The sequence below is a fragment of the Cyprinus carpio genome, chromosome A18 (assembly GCF_018340385.1).
Source record: "Cyprinus carpio isolate SPL01 chromosome A18, ASM1834038v1, whole genome shotgun sequence".
Taxonomy (NCBI): Eukaryota; Metazoa; Chordata; class Actinopteri; order Cypriniformes; family Cyprinidae; genus Cyprinus; species Cyprinus carpio.
The window spans coordinates 8,553,053-8,576,070 of NC_056589.1; the positions used below are offsets into that span (position 1 = coordinate 8,553,053).

At 35.0% G+C, this 23,018-nt stretch overlaps 3 protein-coding genes across 4 annotated transcripts in view; 2 read left to right on the forward strand and 1 right to left on the reverse strand.

The window, feature by feature from the left end:
- The window catches only part of LOC109110544 (dmX-like protein 2), a 78,970-nt gene extending 77,887 nt beyond the window's left edge, over window positions 1-1,083 (forward strand). Inside the window, 1 exon segment of the mRNA XM_042774962.1 lies at window positions 1-1,083. This exon segment is cut by the window's left edge and continues 513 nt beyond it. The gene's annotated coding sequence lies outside the window, so the exon portion shown is untranslated.
- An 889-nt stretch (window positions 1,084-1,972) lies between these two features.
- LOC109074701 (gliomedin-like) lies at window positions 1,973-8,309 on the reverse strand. Its single transcript, XM_042774959.1, has 10 exons — window positions 7,658-8,309; window positions 6,869-6,920; window positions 6,731-6,766; window positions 6,120-6,218; window positions 5,110-5,220; window positions 4,847-4,975; window positions 4,325-4,390; window positions 4,110-4,235; window positions 3,752-3,902; window positions 1,973-2,797 (listed from the first exon to the last, which is right to left on the reverse strand). Exons 1-10 carry the CDS (start codon window positions 8,105-8,107, stop codon window positions 2,332-2,334), a joined length of 1,686 nt encoding a protein of 561 aa, XP_042630893.1. The 5' UTR covers window positions 8,108-8,309; the 3' UTR covers window positions 1,973-2,331.
- Window positions 5,185-18,374, forward strand: LOC109072133 (ovarian aromatase). Of its 2 annotated transcripts, XM_042774960.1 has the most exons (12): window positions 5,185-5,230; window positions 6,150-6,233; window positions 13,384-13,555; window positions 13,695-13,892; window positions 14,281-14,428; window positions 15,387-15,544; window positions 15,636-15,812; window positions 16,131-16,248; window positions 16,553-16,664; window positions 16,794-16,956; window positions 17,285-17,526; window positions 17,932-18,374. In XM_042774960.1, the coding sequence occupies exons 3-12, from the start codon at window positions 13,507-13,509 to the stop codon at window positions 18,163-18,165; spliced, it is 1,599 nt and encodes a 532-aa protein (XP_042630894.1). In that variant the 5' UTR covers window positions 5,185-5,230; window positions 6,150-6,233; window positions 13,384-13,506; the 3' UTR covers window positions 18,166-18,374. The 2 variants fall into 2 exon arrangements, with proteins under 2 accessions (XP_042630894.1, XP_042630895.1); XM_042774961.1 differs by lacking the exons at window positions 5,185-5,230; window positions 6,150-6,233; window positions 13,384-13,555 and having other exon boundaries at window positions 13,578-13,892.
- The last annotated feature ends 4,644 nt before the right edge of the window (window positions 18,375-23,018 follow it).

Here is a 23,018-nt window from a genome sequence, read left to right on the forward strand (position 1 = left end):
TGTGTATGTGTGTGTGTCTTCATTTTGTGCCCATTTTAGCATCTAAATACCAGCACTGTGCTTCTGATATCAGTGTAAGTCCAGTTGTTGGATTATGTTTTTACTGTACGTTTTCTCCTTGGCTGCTAATGTATGTGCAGAGTGTAAAAATGGCAGAGTACCCTGGCGGCCCGGCGATTGCGCCGTGGCCCCAGAGACACACCCCCTCCCTTCCACACGCACACGCTGCTGACACGCTTGTTTCTGTAGCAGCCAAACAGCTAAACATTCCATGCAAGATGATGATGCTTGCTCCTGGAAATGACGTTTTTGACCTTTTCATCTCTCAAGCCCAGAAATTCTCACTTTGAACAGAAAACGTTTCGTTTTTGCACAAAATATTTGTTTGTTTGTTTGCTCGTTTTAGTTTCGTTTGTTCTTCTACAAATTCTTGTATTTATATTTAATTTTAGGAATGTAACTTCCGTTTTAGATGTCTGGGACAAAGTGCAACACTGAATAGGTTTTGTTTTATTTATTTATATATTTATTTTTTCATGTTTTATCTATTCTAAGTATTTGCACTCAGATCTGGGGAAACAATAACAAGTGATTACGTTACAAGTGATAAAAGCTCTATTAGAGGAAACTGTTATTTACAAATGAATGTCTGGCTGTTTGTGGCCGAGTAGTAAAAAGTGGAAATAGTTTTAAATGAATAAATATATATATATATAAATATAAAAATGATTTACGACAATAGCTTGTACAAACACAATAACGCTTTTAGTTTATATTTTGATTTTAGCATAACTGCTGGAATAGTTGTATATTTAGTTTGATGTATGTGATATTTATTAAAATCATATTTGTGTTTCTGTCTGATTTGCTGGGCACCATGTCAACTGTGCGTATTTTAAATGTTCAACCGATGGTCTGATGTGTATTTATTGAAAAGCCTGATCTGTCTGCGTGTGTGAAAATGCAAACCCCAAAAACACTGGTTGATATTTCTGAAGGAACAGGTAGTTCTGTCATGGTCAAAGTTTTACCTTTGTAAGTTGAATAAATTCTTTTTATTTGAATTAAATCATTTCACTTTTACTGTTTCAACTCCACTTCTTTATATTAAAATGTTTCAGGGTTTATTTCAGGATTTCCAAGCATTTGTAGCTACATAAACGTGTGCAATGTAAATTAAACAACACTTGGCAAATATATTTTGTGTCTTATACATACTAGCAGTCTAATACAATATCTATAACATGAAGTCAACAAAAAAAAAGTTCACCTTAACTTAAAGTGATAGTTCACCAAAAAATGAAATTTTGATGTTTATCTGCTTATCCCCAGGGCATCCAAGATCTAGGTGACTTTGTTTCTTCAGTAGAACACAAACAAAAAATTTGAACTCTGTCTGTCAGTCATATAATGGAAGTGAATGGGAATCACAGCTTTGAGAGTCAAAAAACATACACAGACAAAACCAAATTAAACCCTGCGGCTCATGACGATAAACTGAGGTGTAAAGACACAAAACGATCGGTCTGTGCAAGAAACTGAACAGTATATATATATTTTTTTTTACCTCTGATTCGCCGCAATGTCCAAACTGTCCTGAGTGCATTCTCAACAGCCGGCCCATGATGCGTCGTCGTCGTCTTCTTGCTTTACGGCGGATCACAGACTTATAAGTGCATTACTGCCAGCTATCTCTAAAATGGACCATTGATACTCTATCTACAATATCAATTATGAGGGTCAGTGGTCCATTTGAGAGATAGGTGGCGGTAATGCACTTATAAGTCTGTGATCCGCCGTAAAGCAAGAAGAAGAAAAAGAAGACACCGTCTGAAGAAGAAGACAAGAATGCGCTCAGGACAGTTTGGACATTGCAGTGAATCAGAGGTAAAAAAAAAAAATAATATATATAAATACTGTTCTGTTTCTTGCGCAGACTGATCGTTTCGTGTCTAAACACTTTTGACTCTCAAAGCCGTGATTGCCATTCACTTCTATTATATGACTGAAAGACTACAACGGTTTGAGTTAAAAATCTTGGTTTGTGTTCTACTGAAGAAACAAAGTCACCTACATCTTGGATGCCCTGGGGGTAAGCAAATAAACATCACATTTTCATTTTTGGGTGAACTATCCCTTTAAGGGTGGCACAAGTGTCCAAATATGTAATGCAAATATCACTAGATAGACAATTTAGTTCTTGATCTATCATCCACTCAAAAAAAATGAAATATATAGGTAGCAACTGAAGCATTGGTTATTTGCTTATAAATATACATGAACGTAACAAAAAAAACCACAAACTATTGCAATTATGTCATTGATTTTTGATTATTCATCTGAGTGGAACTGTACTTGGTATGACTTGACGTAGCTGCTGTCCCATATGTAGAGATGTTTGTCTCTGGGATTGTATGAGATCATGGACAGAACCCCTCCAGGTGCCCTCAGATCTAAACTGACACTAATAGGCTTCTCTTTCAGGAGGTCAAAGCCGTACGTCACTTTTGTGTCTTTAGTATCCGTGACATAGAGGATACCACAGGCGATAAATGCATTACCGACCTTGGTCCTGGGGTAGGTGGCGTTGATGTATGTGGTGACGGAGAAAGTTTTCTCATCCAGTCGTGCCACCATTATGTTGTCGTCAGTGTTGGAGGCAAATATGATCCACATACCGTTCTCATCCACTGCCAATTTGAAATAGGTCTTTGAGTTCTCAAGAAGGTAGGACTTATTGTGATAGAAAGCATTTTCAATGGTCAGCATGTGTAAGATCTTCGTCTGGAGGTCAAACCTGGGAATATTGGAGAATTGACAGCATGTGTTACAAGAACATTAAGTATTCTTTCAGATAAACTTAGGAAAGGACTTTCATTCTTCCTTTGGAACACAAACGGTGAGGTTTTGTTCAAAGTGTTCATTTTTAACAAGGATTGTTGCAGCTTAACAATGGCTGACAGTCATTCAAAAGGAATCTTCCCCTCTGCCATAGTTCCCCTCGCAATGACATGCCATGTGTGAATTGAATTGCTAATAAGATTTGAGAACTATGGCTGAGAGGAAGATTCCCTATGAATGACTGTCAGCCATTGTGTGTCAAAGAGAAATATTTTAAAATTCAGCTGAAAGTTCATTAGTTGCACATGTGAATTGTACAGCTACATTTCTTAGGCTGAACTATCACTAAGAAATTTTTTTTTTTTTTTTTTTTAATTGATTTTTAAAGTTAGTAATGAGTAAGAAAATAAAACTTTTTGTAGAAAGGTACTAGAACAGTTTTTTTTTTAGTGTGATTTAAAAATGAGTTAGTAATGTGTGTGTGTGTATATTATTATTTTATTTTTTACAACTTTTTTTAAATGCAGTGATTAAAAAAATGAGTAATTAAATGGGTAACTAAAAATAGTTATGTGTAAGTAATTTGCATTATAATTTAAACAGGAATAACAAAGTTTGTTTACACTATGTTTTACACTTTAAAAAAGAGGCACTACGTTGTCACTAGGCTGGTATCCTAAGGTAAAAGTAAATTTACCCCAGATAGTTACATATTAGTGCTTCAAAATGTACATTTCAGTATCACATATATACCTTCTGAAAGGATACCGCTCCAGTGACCATTTTGCACTTCTAGTCCTCCATATGTTTGGAGTGATGTAATGACAGAATTTAAATTTTTTGGCTCAATTAAATGATTTATAATCTTGATATTATCAAGGGGATCTGCCCATGCTATCTTCAGACATACTTGGCAATAATGGAAGTTCCAGCGATGTGGTAGAATATGGAGCCGTTATGTACAGCGTGGCCACAACCTTGGAAAAATTTCTGTACATCAATGGATTCATTGCTGCTGTTCTGGAATGCTGCGATACTGTTGTACTCCTTTATGATACGTCCTAATAAATTTGTGAACATGAAATAGGGAAAATCTTAGAAGCAATGTTCCAGGTTCAATACAAGGTGCTCTATGACAGCATTTATTGCACAGTGTCAAATACTAAAGATTAAACATTTTGATTACAGTTAATACTTTCAAATGAATGGAGAGTTTAAACGCAGGGTTTATATGCTGTATTGAAGAGTGTTTGTTCTCTCTTCAGTACCTGAGAAATGTTCTGCTACCCAGATCTTCTCATTGTCATGAGCAGCAGTGTCCATCATCCACGCTCCAAACGTGCTGCTCATTTTCATCAGATGTCTTGGGTTCTGCACTGACTTTATGACACAGTCTGCCAAACACAATCACACTCTCAAAGGTAAAGTTTAATAAAGGCTGTAGTTCAATGTAGAACAACTAATACATTGCTCTAGTTGGTACCGTTTATCTTCCGTGATACCATTTTCTGGCTGATGATGTCATCATTTGGGACTGAATTAAGGTGACCTACAGATAAACAATGAGATTACACATATTATATGTTATGATGTGTCTTATGGGGAAAGGTCACTATACCCAATTTTTGTTTTGCATCCGAATCAAGAGAGAGAGAGAACTTATATAGTATAATTTAATTACTGAAAATTATATTAAAATTAAAATATTTTGTAAAAAAAAAAAATTTAAGTTATTGGTATTGTTGCTAGTTGTATGTTGTTTGTGTGTTTTGTTTTTTTTTTTTTTAGTTGTAATTCTCATTCCTGTAATACAAATAATAATTTATGTAATATAGTTTTAAAAAAATGTAATACAATAATAAGTTGTATGTAGCGTACATACAATTATACATTTTCATAATTTCTTAAATTATTTGAAGAAAGAAAATAGTTTTGTTTTATGATCATGGGGTAATTTTGAAACATTTATAAGCACAGTTTATCATTTTAGCCATTTTTAACTTACCCACAGACTCCTTCCCCATGTGGAGATGTGCTCTGTGGCTCCTGTGTCTTGGTGGCCCCTGAGGCCCGGGAGGCCCTGGAAGGCCAGGTGGACCAGGGAGGCCAGGGGGCCCAATTGGACCAGGTGGACCTGCAAATTAAAGCAGAAGAAATATGACCCTTTAACTGTGACTATATTCCAACATCCACATATACCTTACTGCTTAGAAATTGCCTATTCACTTTTTTTTTTCTTTCACCAATAAAAACAGAACTTATCTTTACCCTCTACTATGACATCATTTGAAGGTTCACCCTGTTCTCCAGGGGGTCCTGAGGGTCCAGGATATCCTTGCTCTCCTCTCTCACCAGGCTCACCCTTCTCACCTGGAGGACCTGCACACGGGTACAAAGAAGCAAAAAATCATTCACTGACAGCTCCATGCAGCACAGTTCTCAAATCATTCAGAGCCGGTTATTATATTATAGTCATGTAATAAATGTTACAGTTATGTTTTATTTTAGTAATTACCCAAATAAACACTGAGTAATAATAATTAACTACACACACTATAGGGGTAAGATTAGGGTTTGGTTTAGGGTTAGTTGCTTGTAATTTTCCACTGTCTTTTACTACTAATAATAATTTGCTATTATTACTATGTGTAACTACGCCTTAAAATAAAGAGTTACCAACAAGACAAATATATAGATACATTTTCTGAACAAAAATGAGTGTGGTTGGTTTCTAGGTGATGTTCTTGGTGGTTGCTATGGTGTTCTGGGTGTTTGTTGGTTCTAAACGCTTGTAACATTGTTACCTAGCCAGGTAAACACTGCATTATGATGCAAGAACTGTCAATAAACAATCAATTGTGTGTGGAACTTAAAGTATAGAATCATCATGAAACTTATTCTAATGTTGTCTGGTCATTTCTCCACCACAGTACAAAGAATTTTATTCGGTTTCTTAAAAACTGATTTGCTGAATGACACTTCTAGAATGTCTGTGGGCTCTTGTGCTTTCAGAACAGAGCAGTCAGTCAGCTGTAATCATGAGTTCTGCTTTATTCAGTGGGAGATCTCGAAATCTCTCTGAATCCTGCTATGTGACTGAAGCAGGATAAAATTCCCCTCTCCTCTTCCTTAGTGGATGATAAAAGCCATAGAAAGCAGCCGAATTTTTGAGAAGAGGTTTGAAAGGAGGACATTTTCTTTCAGAAGACTTTTTTGACCATATTCATTCATGTGCATGATGGATGGATTTTCCACATTTTGCATATACAGTAGCTGACCTCTTTTTCCTCGTTTTCCATGTGCTCCAGGCTCTCCTGGCAACCCTGGAATTCCATCTGTTCCATTATACCCCGGCATTCCGTCCACACCCGGCAAGCCTGGAATTCCATAAAGTAAGATTATTTGAGTGACACATTATTTGGAACTCTACACTGAAAATTGCTAGCAAATTTATTTATGTAGCACACTGTATTAAATGTAAAATTCTGATACTAGTATTTTAAATAGTATTTTCATGTAAATCTTGTACTGTCATACTGTACTTCACTACACAATCAGAAGAAGAAAAAATACACATAATAAAGGACAACTGCAAAAGAAAAAGGCACTTTTTATTACATTACAACTCTCTTCCAATTTTCATTACCACAATGCAAAGAATATATATATATATATATATATATATATATATATATATATATATATATATATATATATATATAATAAAGCTGAAAGATTTATAGTTCCTGATAATATTTTTGTACTGCTTTTCATTTATGCAAAATGCTTTTGTAGTATTTAATTAATTACTTTATTAATTCATCCATCCATCTTTTTCCTTGTGGTAGAATATAACCAATGAACAACATTAAAATAATTAATTTCCTACCTGGAAGTCCTGGTGGTCCTGGTGGTCCTGGTGGCCCTGTGAAAGTCGAAATCAAACCAAGCTGTAAACATGGAGACAATCGATTCTGGAGATAGGAAGTTGTGTAAAAAAAATGGTCCAATAGATCCTAATACTCACCAGTCAGACAGACTCCCTTAGTACTGTTGCAAATATCCAGAAGAATTTTAACCTGCAACATATATTTGTACTCAAGTTGTTGCAGAACTGTGTTGAAAAATGTTCTAGATGAATCCCATTATGTAACCACTGGAGCAAAACTAAAAAGCATTTACTTTTAATTTGTGAATAGAAGAATTATCTACAGATAACAGAGAAACCATATAGATTTTTTTTTCTCATTACACTCTTAGAAAGTAATGTTGATGTGAAGGAATTTTCCATATTGATCTTTTTCACAAGTGTTTTACCTATATTTTGAATTGCACATTGCATTCTGTTGTGTTAGGGTTAGAAATGTCTGTAAGCTTCTAAAATAATGTTGAGTTTAATGTTATGTAAATGTATAATATTGAGTTTACAGACATTTCTACGGACATTTATAACAGACTTTTTAAAGGATTTTCTTTTTTCTTACAGCGTATGATAAAATGTAAAACGTATATACTATTTAAGAAAATAAAAATCCATCTATTAGGAAATTCAGACACAATACAATTCAACTAGTTAAAGTTGTGAAATAAAGAACCTTGCTGAAAAAAATAAATATAAAATGCTTAATATTGGGTATATAACATTATACAGCTATCAGGGTTATCTATTTAAAAAAAAAAATATATATATGGAAAGCACTCTTGGTGTAAACTACAGTTGATACTGTTCACTTTTATCCATAGTTTGCTTTGGAAGAATTAAATTAATTGTGCAATCTGCACAAATAAATCAATCATGTCAGTATGAGTTTCTTACTGGAACCATGGAGTATGTCATCATTGTCATCATTCCATCCTGCTCTTCTGTTTTGTGCTGGTAAACCGGCCCATGTGTCTGAGGATACTGATACTGGAAATCTCCCAAAACTTCCTCTCCCACACTCCCCTCGTGCTCCTCAAAGGGTCGTGTCCCTCGATGCTGCCGGCTGCGTTTGTTTCTGGAGTATTGATACTCAGCCTCATCTTCGTTCACCTGTGTCATGAACTCCACCACGGAGCTCTGAGAAATCTCCACTATCTGTCTCTCCACCTCTGTCAGATGAGCCCACAGCTCTCTCTGCTGAACCAGGAGCAGAACCAGGCCGGCACAGTTTATTACCGTCAGCACACACACGCTGTACAAGATCCAACGCACCTGCCAGGACAACCGGCCACCACACTGCCTAAAGCCTCCGGTTCTTCTCAACTCAGCCAGTGGATCCAGCATTCTGACTTTAATTCAGAATTTCAAAAAAGTGTTCAGAAACCGCGAAACACAATTAACTCAACACTTTCAAAAGTAAAGCTGAATAATAAAAGTCTAGAATATTCCCCCAATAGGGGACAGTCTCTGGATGCGAGAAGACAATCGAAGTCCTTGTTTCAAGTTGAGTCTGTGTGTATCTGAGGGTTGCTCAGCTTTGTACCATCCTGATGCGCTGGAGAAGAACCCCCCACTTGTGCAGTCACCTGATTTATATGCAGTAGAGTTCATTCTTCAGCATGACCGTGGGCTGACCAGCATAATCCACATAGACACCAACAGCCAATGATGTGGTAGAAAACTGAGAGCCACTGCAAGATTTCAGTAAACAATTTCTTAAAACAGTTCTATTAAGATGGTCTCCAAACATCTTCAGATATGTAGTGTTTTTATTTATTTTTTTATTAGACCATTCAAATCTTGGTCTTGGCAAACATTTAACACCAAAGCATGTATACTAAACATTTTAATGGACAAAATCTGAAAGTATAACCATATCTGAGAACAATACAGACAAAAAAAAAAAAAGTTTTTCAGCTCCAAGGTGATTTCACAAATGTCAGAGTGAGTAAATGTCAGCAGCTAAAGCAGCCTAGACCCTTGAGGGAACTCAGGCTGCTTGTGAATTTTAAGGCCTGACATACAATTCTTACAGTGCCCATATCACGCAACATGACCCCCTTCTGTAGTTTTAATTTGGGTTTTGATCTGATATCAGTTAACACATCGCTCTCATTGAGATAGTCTTCACTTTCTATACTTATATAATGAATGTGGAATACATTTGCACTTGCTATAATTGGAAATGGCAGGCACTGCCAGTATTGGTTGTACAATAATAATATAAATATAATATAAAAAATAATCATAATAATAATGAAGTATTAATGGTGCACAGCCAGATTATTTGTGTATTTAAAAAAAAAAAGATTAATTTTTTTGTCTTTTGTGTTTTGTGGTCCACTACCCTGCAGCTGTAGGTCATTGCCCAATAAAACATACAAGCTGAGCTACAAGCTCCTTGGTTGGGTTTGTGTGATCACGCAAGCAAGGAACAAGGTATCAGAGTAGAGTTTTATTTTTTTTAAGATTTTAATAATTATTTGACTGACAACTGTTCATTAAATTAGCTCAAACCTTTGAAAAAAAGGTTTTACTGTATTTGAGGTAGTTTGTATCAGCATTGTTTGTTGTAAATGAAATGACGCATCAGGATACGTACAATTACAAAATAACACATTTTAGTTTACATAAAAAGCAACAATGCAACTGTCACGGTGTGGTGCGGGAGAGAAGCACGTAAACGATACAAAATCTTTAATAATCCATATAGGTGCAATCCATAGGGAGAAGGCAGAAACACACGTACACATCGACGAGACCGGACTACCAAACACTGAACTGAATGCAACTTATAAGGCGAATGTAAATGAGGACATAATAACACCTGAACATAATGACACAATAAACATGGGACACGGAACACATGGAGAGAAAACACAACATAATGAATCCAGGGGCGTGACAGCAACATAATCAGTTAATTCTATTATACAGCAATGTTCCAACACTGGTTAGTATAGATGGCCACAGCTGTGGAGCAATTATAGACCATCTGATACATATTGCACAAAGAAAAAAAAAAAAAGAAAATACAAGGTTTCAGAAAAGGAAATAATCCTGATTTTTTTTTTTTTTTTTTTTTTTTTTTTTGCTGGCTGGTGCATGGGATTATTTAAATCAGATGGGGAATTAAATTGTGTTTACCAGACTGCTACAGTGTGCATTTCTGAGGAATAACTAATCTATGGATTTAAGAAAGTTTGTGTGGTTTGTGTAAATTAATCTTTAAAACAGAATTTTAAGACACCTAGAAATACAGTGAATTGCATATTCTTGAGCACAGCTGTATATTTCACAAGTAATGTCTGTGAAATTATTAATATTATTATTTCTGAAATTCTGATTATAAAGTCTACATTTGAGAGTCAGTAAGTCTCTTCCTGTCTGAGTGGGTGGTTCTTGGCCAGAATAAGCTACAAAATGCACCATGCCAGCATTAGAGAAGTCTGGCTTGAAAAACTAACTGACTTAACCATAAACCTGTTTAAAACTCCAAATTCACTCAAGTTCACTGACTCTCCTGACAGATAATGAGGGTCTAGACCATGAGGTTATTAAGAAGTAGACTATAACTTTAGGCTATAACTAATTCAACATGACATGCAAATCTAGATTTCTGCCCTTAACGTAATCCACTAAAATGCTGTATATCATCTATATAGCAATGAAATGCAGAGTTTCTTAATAAATCTCCTAAAGAGTGCATGTGCAAAATGAATTACAAAGGGCCTGAAACAGAGCCTTGTGGAACACCATAATTTAATGTATTTAGGATGTCTCTTTTTTTATGATTTTTTTTATTTTATTTTTTTATGAAAAGCAAGAGCATACAAAACCACAACCAAATGGGTGATCATGTAAAATTAAGAGAAAAAGAAAGATAAATACTTGCTATTTATGTAAAACTTTTATATAACAGGCCCTCAGACCTCAAAGAGGTCAGTTGAGTGGACATTGGACTGTGTTCAGTAAAGGGAAGTGGTTTGGCTTCTCTCCCTATGCGTTGTCTCAAACATTGCTGTTATTATCTGTCACTTGGCACTCCTCATGAGAAACCGAACAAATGTCCACCCACAACAGCCGTACGGCTAACATTGCTTTCACTGAGCTAAACACACAACCATCATAGAGATCAACACAAATTTAGTTAGTGATGGGCTAGGAAAGTAATACAGTGGATAGACAATAAAATGTAATAATCATGAAAAATCAAACTGTACTTACTGAATTTTGTAGCTAATATTTATTACAAAATGCAGTTTCCGCAAACACAGTTTAAGCACTATATTGGATGTCTTTGTAAAAAAGCACCAGCAAGCAACATAAATGTAAATGGTCTATAAATTTAAGTTTGACAGTCCCCACAATTCCTTTCCTTGTGGCTTCCTGCCCACAGTTTTGCTACAGGGGACAAACAACTTTTTTGAAGAATTGCCACAAAGAGGACCACAAAGACCTTATTGAAGTGACAACATATTTAAGTGACGTTGCTTTCAATGTGCAGAGGGAGACTTTGTTCTCCAGTGAATTAAAGATTACTTGTTTCATTCTGAGAAAGACATTCCAGCCCCAAATACGTAATGTGTGATGTTGCTGCATGTTCAAAAGGTCAACTCCTTTATGAGAGGCTCAAGTCTTTATTAAGACCACCCTGAGATTCTGACATACAAGAAAATTCCCCCTTACACTTCCATGTTGTCACATACTGTAGCTCAATATACCCTACAAGTCAATGAAACTAAGAAATATCAGTCACAAATGATGAAGTAAATGAGCACAGATCACAGAAACCTGAGAGTGGGCATATTTTACTCAGAACACTGTAGCAAGCACTTAAACAAGCTAAAATCACCTTAGCAGCCACACATTGATACCTGTTTTGCATGGGTGAAGGCCACTCACGTTTATTCATTTATTTATTTGTTAACACAGTTATGTAGGTTAATTGGTATTTAGCCAATTGTTTCATATTTAAGGTACTGTAACTTACACTAACATTACAACTTTAGTCCCCCTGGAGTAACCTGAAGTTAAGCACTTTGCTCAAGGTTACAGTGGTTTAAATAACCCCCTTTGGGCCTTAACCCAGCAACATCTAGTCCTCAGGGGTTTAACCATTAAGATGCTGCCATAAAATATTGACCTGCATTTAATTATTCTACATCATTACTAAGAATCAAAGTGAGGAAAATGGTGAAAATGGAGTTAATACAGCAGACGGGGCAATGTATATGGGATGAGATGTTCCAATGTGAGAGATCGAATTTGTGAAATTATGGTACACACATTCACATATTGGCACATGAACTACTGTATGAGGGATCCTCCCTTTAAACAGAAAATACCGGAATGCTGCATGCATCTGCTCTAAATGCACTTATACATGTCAGCTTATTTCCAAAAATTCTTTAGCTATGAATGTGGGCGGTCAATGAATTCACAACATCTCTGAATCTGATAGACACACACAAAGACGGCAGTCTGAAGACACAAAATAGCTTCTGTGTTCATTGTAACAATTTGTTTTTGTTTTAAATTGAATGATGAAAACCATAAAATATCTAAATAATCTTGATGCTTTAAGACTGAATAAGAAACACAAGAAAAATGTTGATAATAAAATTAATTAATTTAATAATTAATAATGGATTTGAGACAAGGGCTCTGGGTAGTGTGGCCATCCATAAAGTTTAAGTCAGTAGAATACCATGTCTTTATCCAGTAGTATATAATAAACAAATGAATAAATAGGCTGTGTTTAACTTAATATTAAGTGACATACATTTTAGATATAATATTGTCAATATTGGCAGTTGTTTTTTTCTTCTCAGTATTTTGCCAATGAAAATAGTTCCAAACAAATTGCAGCAGAATCTTTGCATCTCCATTTAACACAGTGGTGTTTTATTTCTGAATGATTCAGCATTTTGAAAGAATCAGGTGAGTCAGTGATTCAAGTGACAATGACGATTCAATGACACATTTATAGAGACATTTATTTATAAAGTCACTTGATTTGTTCTGAAAGAATCATTTTGTATGAATCAGTTGAATGAACGATTCAGTGGACTCACAGTGACTTGCCATTACCTATTGGCAATTTTAATTTCATAAAGTATTGCTTAATTTTGCAACATTTCATATTTCTATATTCAAATATAGTTCATATTTAAAACATGAATGCTATTTTAACTGCATTGTAAATGCATTCATGCCAACTCTTAGCTGCATTAAACAGTCAGTGTAAATATCTCCAAATGCCACCTAAGATACAGATGCTTGGACTGAATTTAACTGAAACAGAGAGAACTCCAACACACAGTGCAAATTAGGTGATTAGTGGCAACATAGATGAATGAAATGACAAATCAAATAACCGTGAAAACAAACACAGGCTAGGAAATATTGCAAACGCAAAACAAATTCCAGACTTAATGACACTGTGACAACATAAAAGATGACACATTTATTTATTTTATTGTCCACTTGTTTTGGAAATGTGTCAGTTTGTTTGCTAAATAATAATAATAATACTTCTCAACAAGCTGCATTGGTTAAGGGTGCGGTTTAAGTCAATAACCCCTAGTATGCCTTACTTTTTTTTTTTTTTTTTTTAGCAGGAGGGCCTGTAGAATGACTCAAGGTCATGCCGCAGATGTCTCATATCTCCTGAAGTCTTTGATGTCTTGATGAAAAGATGATGCAGAGATGAGTTTGGCACAGCTGAAGGTTTGCGTGTCATGACAATGTTTTGGAAACTGATGCTGAAGGACATGAGTAGCACACAAGGTTACACTGAGTTTTTATTTTGACTTTTTATTTATCCTGATCCAATCCCATGTAACCACTCACTTATAAAAGAGTATGTCTGCTGTTCTGGTGCTTCAGACTTGAAGAAGCTGTAATTCTCAATCCATTCTTATGGCAGGTGAACTTCTCCAGCCCTGCGGAATGAAGCAGGTGCATCTCGGTGAGGCTGTTCTGGACCTTCTGATGCAAGGAGCCCATAACAGCAGTGACGGTGCTCAAGACTATGTGTGCGGAGCCATGGCCACACTACTGTTGCTGTTACTCTGCCTGCTGCTGGCCATCAGACACCACTGGACAGAGAAAGACCATGTACCGGGTTGGTAGGGTTCATTAGAAAATGTGTCCTTTATTATTTAACACAGCATTTTCTTTATCAAATCCATTACAAATACTTTTTTTGAACTGATGGTTATGGGAAAGAGGAGTTTTTAGTTGGTTACCTCTCCTATCATGCAGTGTTTTGCCTTTTTAGCATTTGTTCATGACTATGCTATCTATATTTTCGGTAGACAGTATAGACACGCATTCTAATTGGATAATGAAATGTTCAGAATAAAAGTAAAAGCCCCACACAAAACATTAATTATTAATTCTTACGATGTCCTAAAAACTCCAAGAAAATGTTGTTTAAAACTCAGATTAATTATAGCATGTCACATCCTCATTGTCTCAATTACTTGTTTGCTGCAATGTGTTTCATTCAGGTCCTTGTTTCTTCCTGGGTCTGGGTCCTCTTCTCTCTTACTGGCGGTTCATCTGGTCTGGGATCGGCACTGCCAGCAACTACTACAACAGCAAATACGGAGACATTGTGCGGGTTTGGATCAATGGTGAGGAAACTCTCATCTTGAGCAGCAGGTACGTTTTCTCTCACACACACAAATGCCACCCCTTATGAAAAAGATATTACACTTTAGCATACTTTTAAAAAGAGTACCTATTACAGAAATGATGTACTTTAACATAAATTACTTGAATGCAAACTGAATGTAATGTATATACATGTTATTTACAACTGTTATATTCAGTGCAATTGAGAGTGCATACTTATATGTAATTTCATAATTACTTATGTTATATATCTGAAATATGATTAAAATGTACTGCCAAATACACTGCCAAGCATATGTGGTAAACTAAAATCAATTTCAATGTCAGTTCTATTGGAGCTTGAATGTCATATAATGTCATATTTATTATTACACATTTATAATGATGAAGTTTAAATTCAGTATATTTAAATATATATATATATATATATATATATATTAACTTTAAATATAATACACTACATTTATAATGATGACGTTTAAATTCAAAACATTTAAAATTTATATATATATATATATATATATATATATATATATATAAACTTTAAATATAAAACACTACATTTAAAATTAGAATCATTTTTTTTTTACATATGCTTTAATATGATAGTCAAACCCATCTAAAATAAGTGTGTACTTTCAAGTATGACAAAACATTACTAAAACATAATGACTTACATTAATACTTACAATAATACAATGCATTATTACAAAGTACACTTTTTAGATTATAAGATATTAGAAAATATAAAAAACAGTCATGAAAGTTTACTCTCTTAAGTTACCATTAGGTGGATGTGTATTTCATTATTATTATTATTATTATTCTCTTTTAAGATTTGAAGTGTGCTACAAGTGCACATTGAAAACAATTAAGCTCATTTTTAATGCATTTAAGTGACAGAATTTGCCAGCACCATATCACAGAATGTTCCAGGATAAATGAACTCAAATGTGGCTTTCTAATGCTGTGTGTATCACAGGTCATCTGCTGTGTATCATGTGTTGAGGAAATCTCTGTACACCTCACGCTTTGGGAGCAAACTGGGTCTGCAGTGTATCGGAATGCATGAACAGGGCATTATATTCAACTCAAATGTGGCACTCTGGAAGAAGGTCCGCACCTTTTATGCCAAAGGTAGGCATCCTTTTTATAAAATGCAAGTTATACTGTACTGAAGGAGAACAGGCTGATTCAAACTGCATGGCCATGTATGTGTGTGTGACAGCTCTAACAGGTCCAGGGCTTCAGAGAACTTTGGAGATTTGCATCACTTCCACAAACTCACACCTGGATAATCTGTCACACCTGATGGATGCTCAGGGACAGGTGGACATCCTCAACTTACTGCGATGCATTGTAGTGGACATTTCCAACAAACTGTTTCTAGGAGTCCCTCTCAATGGTCAGTCTTGAGAAACACTTAGACTATAATATACTATATACTAAAAGTATAAAGGCAATTAAATCACATTTAATAATCAGTTATCTAATACAAATGGTCTAATAAATGTTATGTAATAAATCTTACCAGCTCTAAACCATTGAACAGTATTATATATTTATATTGGCATTATGCAATCTTAAATAATATGCTTAAGAGCATGATTGATGTTCTCTCTATTGTTTGTGATCATAGAATTAATATTGCAATTTTAGTATGAGAAGTATATTGAAGATTCATTATAAATGTAATTGCTGGTTTCTTGCTGCTGTGTTTTAGAGCATGATCTGCTTCAGAAGATTCATAAATATTTTGACACCTGGCAGACCGTATTAATCAAACCTAATGTGTACTTCAGACTGGCCTGGTGGTTGCACAGGAAGCACAAGAGAGACGCGTGAGTTCATGAGGTCTCATTTTGGCGATACCATGGAGAAATACCATGGTACAGTATATGAATGTGATAGCATCTGATACTTTTGTAAGGAACACTTAGACCAATGCAGAATCCAGAGAGCTTTAAAAACCTCTTTTAGGACTAAATTGTAAAGTGTTTTTCTGTTGTGAACATTTGTAAAGGATTTGAAAAGGTTTTTTATGGTCTATGTGTGTGTGTGTGTGTGTGTGTGTGTGTGTGTGTGTGTGTGTGTGTGTGTGTGTGTGTGTGTGTGTGTGTGTGTGTGTGTGTGTGTGTGTTTCAGTCAGGAGTTGCAAGATGCCATTGCGGCTCTGATCGAGCAGAAGAGAGTTCAGCTGACACATGCAGAAAAATTTGACCAGCTCAACTTCACAGCAGAGCTGATATTTGCTCAGGTGAATGAAACATGCCAACATGTCAAACACACTTCTGAAACATGTATGAGAATTACTCCCCTTATATGTGTGTGCGTGTGTGTGTGTGTGTGTGTGTGTGTGTGTGTGTGTGTGTGTGTTTGTGTTTAGAGCCATGGGGAGCTGAGCACTGAGAACGTCAGGCAGTGTGTGTTGGAGATGGTGATCGCAGCTCCAGACACTCTCTCTATCAGTCTGTTCTTCATGTTGCTGTTGCTCAAACAGAATCCAGACGTCGAATTAAAGATCCTGCAGGAAATAAACACTATCCTAGGTATGAGCAGACACAAAATTCAGTCATCGTACTTTAAAAGGAATTATTTCCTCATCCTTATATCATTTCAAACCTGTATTCTGGAAATGTTCTGTAGTACACAAGAAAAATGAATAGAATCTTCTACATAACTCTTTTCCATTCATTGAAAGACTCCAAAAGAAAGCAGTTCATTATGTTCTATAACAGGTTGTAATGACATGAAAGTGATTTAATACTGACAGAATTTTTTGGATGAATTATTCAGTTTTGATTGTGTAGTCAGTGTATGTTTCATTCACGTGATTGTCTGATTATATGATTTTCATGTTATGATTGTGTTTTGTAGCGGGTCGGAGCCTGCAGCACTCACATCTGTCCAGGTTACACATTCTGGAGAGTTTTATCAACGAGTCGCTCCGGTTCCATCCGGTCGTGGACTTCACCATGCGCCGGGCGCTGGATGATGATGTCATCGAAGGCTACAAAGTGAAGAAAGGAACAAACATCATACTGAACGTGGGTCGGATGCACAGATCCGAATTCTTCCACAAACCGAATGAGTTCAGTCTAGACAACTTCCAGAAAAATGTGAGTCTTCATTATGAAATTTGTTTCTTGTCTTTTATTTCTGTCATTGTCAGTGCCATTACAAACATTTACCATAGTAAAACTATTAGCCATCACTCAAATAAATAATGAAATATTTGTATTTAATAAATTAATAAGAAAGATTCTGTGATTGTTTTAGGAAGATCCCATGTTAATTTTATTATTTTTTTAAATAATATATTTTTTATGATTTTTATGTATATTTGATCTAATATTTAGTTTTCAGTGCCCTTACAAACATTTACCATCACTCCAAAAAAATTATAATTTTTTATTATTTTCTAATAATAATAGTAATAAAGTCAATATTTAATAAATCAAAATAGTATGTTTTGTGTCCATGGCAACAGCAACAAAGTAATAACTTTCTCTGTCTCTCTTTCAGTGCCGAGTCGTTTCTTTCAGCCTTTCGGATCAGGCCCGCGGTCATGTGTGGGGAAGCACATCGCTATGGTGATGATGAAGTCCATTCTTGTGACGCTGCTGTCTCGTTTCTCTGTGTGTCCTGTGAAGGGCTGTACTGTAGACAGCATCCCACAAACCAACGACCTTTCACAGCAGCCGGTGGAGGAGCCCTCGAGCCTCAGCGTGCAGCTCATCCTCAGAAACTCTCTCTGAATCACCTCTAAAATATCTGCTCCTTTGTCATTATTAACATGTATTTATCTACTGCTTTTAGTAGTCAGAGATATTTGTGTTTAAATTCATATGCAATTCATTGTGAATGTAATTGCTGATATATGATAGTGTGGCTTTCTATGAATTACCGGTGTCTTCTACTGTTTATAAAAGTCAATAAAAGTATTCTCAAATGGTGTAACTGTAAATGTGTAGTTTTACTATTACAAATATTAATACTCACACACACACACACACACACACACACACACATATACACATGCATATATAAGTGCAAAACAAAAGCAAAATTGTGGAAACAGATATGCAAATTTAAAAAGTAAAGCAATATTTTAAAGAAATAGAAAATGCATAATAAACAAATAAAAAAGTAATTTGTAATAATAAAATATCATATAGGCTTGGTGGCCTAAACAATATTTCAATATTAGTGTATTTTATTTCCTTATTAATTGTTTAATGGTTCATAATTGTTTTACTGTTTGCTTTAATTGTTTTTGTCTTTCTAATAATAAACAACAAAAACAGTAAAAATAATCAGGGGTGTAAGGTGTCCTCTATAAAAGAAAAGTAATCCACATAATAGTAGCTAAGAAAGTTATTTAATGTAATACAATACAAGTAACATTTATGTGTGTAGATACATTGTTTAAAAAAAAAAAAAATCTAATCACAATGAAGCAGAAACAGACACACTGCACTGCTAGAACACAACAGTTCTTGTGTTGCATTAATAGGAAAGGGTTTTTTTCCATTCCTTGATAAATTATCAAATGTGTGGTGCATGTGTTTAATTGTGATAAAACACTTGCAGTATGTCTGCATTTCGTATCTGCCGTCATACAGTAATTTTCATCAGCAGAGGGCACTGTTATACCATGTTAGGACAGTGTGAACACTGTACATGAATAAATCATCTGAACTTCACAACTGTTTTAATTTAAATGATCGAGAATTCAGAGCTGTCAAGTTTTAAATGAGTTCAGTGAATTCAAAACTAGTTGGACTCAACAGATGTTCAGCAGACCCCATTTGTACAGCTCCTGTGAGTAGCTGGCAGGCAGCATAAGGGTCTCAGGGTCCATTAGCTTTCAGGGGCCATTTCTTCCATATGGGGCCCATAAAGCTGTCAGCCAACATGTAGAGACCATGAACACACGCATACACACACACCACTTAATAGGTCATGAGCAGATGAAAACAGTCAAGATTAACTTACTTGGCATGCATATTAAATGATTTCTAAATTACATTTGCATTTGTTGTTTTGACGTATTATTATCATATTCAGGCTGTCTATAGCGGAGCATTCAGACAGACCGGATCCATGTTGCTTATTGTTTTCTGTGAGAATCAGTGGCCAACCCTTAGATGAAGATGGAAATGAATATGACGCATGTCTTGTTATTGCCGTGGTAACCTGAACAGCTGTGTTAGTGGCAACAAGATGACACTGTAGACAAATACACATTGTTACACTAAAACAAAACACACACCTGCCTGATCCAGAGATCTCCATGTCAATGCTCTCTAAACAGGAAACAGGAAAACGTCATATCACCAAATACACTGAGATATTCATGCTTTCGGAGCACTGAAAAATTGCAGAGAAGAAAAAGAGCTACGGATGAAATTAATAGAGAGAGATCTGTCCAATCTATTCTTGCTTATTTGTAGTGTAATTTTGGCCACTTCCATAACAATTCTCTAATTATTAACAGAAATAAATAAGTGAAGCATCTGTTAAATGAACGGTCCTCCCAAAAATGAAAATGCTTCAAACCATCACATTCTTTCTTCAGTGGAACAGAAAAGGAAAGACTGTGCAAAATGTTCACGCTGCTCTTTTCCATACTATCAAAATGAATGTGGACGTAATTTTAATTTAACATTTTAAAAATGTAATGGTTTATTTACTTGAAAATAATGATTAATGTGTATACATGTTTTCAGTATGCAAGGTATACTTTACTTTGCATTCTGAGTCATTAAATTTGAACTTGAAAATGATGTGAAGGTTTTTCAAAAACAAATAAATCCAGCATGAATCCGGGGTACATTTCTAATAAATCCTGCATGTAAAGCTTTCATTATCTTGAACACTCTAGCATGTCATTAACCCACATGTCAAATACTGTATCTATAACCAAAGTTTCCTTTGCTAATTCAAGGCAAACTCTATGATAAGAGAGGATGTCTTAAGTAGCCTGAAAGAAAAAACAAAAAAACTGTTTAGCTTGTGTTTTAAATATGCAGCTCTGTCCCATCTAGACTGCTGGCTCTCTTGGATTGACCTTAGCAGACGCAGATCAGTTTCACACTACTCAAACACCAATTACACAGCAAATATTGTAGATTTTAGCAAGAGAGAAAGAGACTTATGTACTGGTTTAACAGGAAGAAATGCTCAGATAAGCAGAAAACCTCTGCCTTGCAAAACGCAAAGCACAAAACACAAGGAGACAGAGCTGCCATGATCAACAAAATATGACAGGTTATAGTAATGACTACATTTTACACTACATTTACGAAAATATTTTTGGGTGTTCTTAGTGGTGGCTTAGTAATAGCAACAGATATTGCTAACCCCAGTAAAATACCCTGGTAAATTATAATTTCCATTTCTGTCAATAGAGATCATATAACAACCTTTCTTAGCTTTTTTTCATTCTTTCTTCTTTGGAACATAAAAGGAGAGTTTTAGTCAAATGACCAGGCAGCTCTTTTTCATTGAACAAAAATGAATGAGAATGAGTTCATGCCAAACTCCCAAATGAGAAGTGAAAAGCGGGCCAGCCCCATCTCACGGCAATTCGTACATATTTTGTGACAATTTACCGTTTTAACTTATAAACTCCGAACCACACTCGTACAAATTCATACGATTTTTTTTGTCAAATCGTACGTATTTTTTTAAGAGTTGCACATTCGTAATGAATTTGTACGAAATGATGCCTACACCTTAATCCCGCCCCTAAAACTTAACCGTCCACTGGGGTCCTAGCCAAATCGTATGAAATCGTACGAGTGAGAGGTTTTTTGTTTTTTTTGGTCGTAACGAATTCGTACGAATTATCCACCTCTAAAATATGTACAAAATTGCCGTGGGAGATGGCTCATAAAAAATATGACAAAGAGGGAATTGCCGTAAGAGATAGCGTGTAAGATTTTAAAAGGCCCCATCAAAAGTATCTTCATTTCAGTTTTAGGTGAACTATTCCTTTAAGTAAAGTTAGCCTACCATGTTTGTCTTCTGTGGCAAAGACAAACAAGGACACTGTGCTTTATATGTAATCAAAGCAAAGGGAATAACGTTCCTCTTATTATCATACTGGCACAGAGAGATAGTAGAAAACCATTAGCTCTTTCATTAATAATGGACGCTTTCCAACCAAGCTCGTGAGACACATCAAAGTTTTTATATACATTTCTTTTCACTTTCAGATCTGGTCTTAGGCGTCAAGACAGATCACGACCCCCAATCCTCCTCGAGAAACACTCTGTGGCTTTAGAAAGACCCTATAAATTACTGAGCCCTTTTGTTACTGTTGTAAACCTTTGTTACTGTGTTTAATTCATGGTGTTGTTATTTATTTTTTTGTTTTTTTTTTTATTTTTTTTTTGTTTTATTGTTTATTTCATTTGGCTAGAGTCACAACCGGATTTAAAAATTAATTAAATCCATATATGCTGTGTGTTCTCTGGGAAATCCAGGAGTGGGTGTGTTGTGGTCTCTTGAATGTGAGGAAGTTTCACTCTCTACATCAGTCAAAAAAAAAAAAAAAAAAAAAAAAAAAAAAATCATGTTCAGTTCAGTTTGATATTTCTATCTTAAATGCATATGAAACAGCATTTGCATAGGCCTACTTTATATATAATTTATTTCAGTCAAAACACCTCAAATCTCATCAGGTTTATGCTTTTTCAACCCAGTCTCACGGCAGTTCGTGATTTGGTCACGTAATTTAATCTATTAATCTATTTAATTCACTATGTAAATTGGCAGGCACACGTTTATTTTCGTTATTTTCGTGATTTGCAGCACGTTTTTTTTTTTTAAACTAATGCATTTCAATTGGAGGATCTTTCGTGCCATCAGCACGATATTTTTCTGATTAAAGTTTTCTTTTTTTTTTTTTTTCCACAGGACAACAAAGACCACGAAGAAACTCACTGAAACTTGAAAAAAAAAAATCGGAGCTTAACTTACTGTAACAAAAACTGAGCAAACATACTGTATTGCTGGTGACAAAAATAAAAACACCTATAAAAACCTTTTTAGCTGTAAAATAACGCAATGGTCCTTTTTTACTTTTTCATTGATTTTTATTTTTTTTCATAGGCCTAGATTTAATTTTTTTTTTTATTACAGACTTCAATATCAAAGTCCTTGACACATACTGTAACACATTTTCACATTAAGAAACAATTTAGTGTAAATAAAAAGAACAACACAAAATAAAAAAATAAATAAATAAATAAATTATTTATTTATTAGAGATAGGCCTACAGATTTTTTTTTTTTTACTTTAGACTCTAAAGTTAAAAGTTTTTATTAAGGTTATTGTAAAGGCTGCTTAAAAATGCTGTCGCTGATGAGCCTCTTATCGCTGTCAGATTCTGTGATATGAATGTCCGCGTTGGATTGTGGCTAATGGGCTTAGAATGAGACCCGCTCGGCCCGTGTTCTGGCTTACTGTAATATTTCACCGGTAATAAAAACCCGAAATCGAATATAATTAAAATAAAGAAATGAATGATACAATGATTAACATTCTAAATTAATGTGGATAGATTGTAGCGTTTAAGTTTAAAAAATATTGAATAAACAG

Bases quoted from the DNA above. Each gene is read 5' to 3' on its own strand.
- LOC109072133 (XM_042774960.1), top strand. From the start codon at position 13,507: ATGACAATGTTTTGGAAACTGATGCTGAAGGACATGAGTAGCACACAA. The intron at 13,893-14,280 runs GTTGGTAGGGTT...TGTTTCATTCAG, and splicing joins AGAGAAAGACCATGTACCGG to GTCCTTGTTTCTTCCTGGGT. The intron at 15,813-16,130 runs GTCAGTCTTGAG...GCTGTGTTTTAG, and splicing joins TCTAGGAGTCCCTCTCAATG to AGCATGATCTGCTTCAGAAG.
- LOC109074701 (XM_042774959.1), bottom strand. From the start codon at position 8,107: ATGCTGGATCCACTGGCTGAGTTGAGAAGAACCGGAGGCTTTAGGCAG. The intron at 5,221-6,119 runs GTCAGCTACTGT...ACCCGTGTGCAG, and splicing joins TGGAAAACGAGGAAAAAGAG to GTCCTCCAGGTGAGAAGGGT. The intron at 4,391-4,846 runs GTAAGTTAAAAA...GTTTATCTGTAG, and splicing joins CATGGGGAAGGAGTCTGTGG to GTCACCTTAATTCAGTCCCA.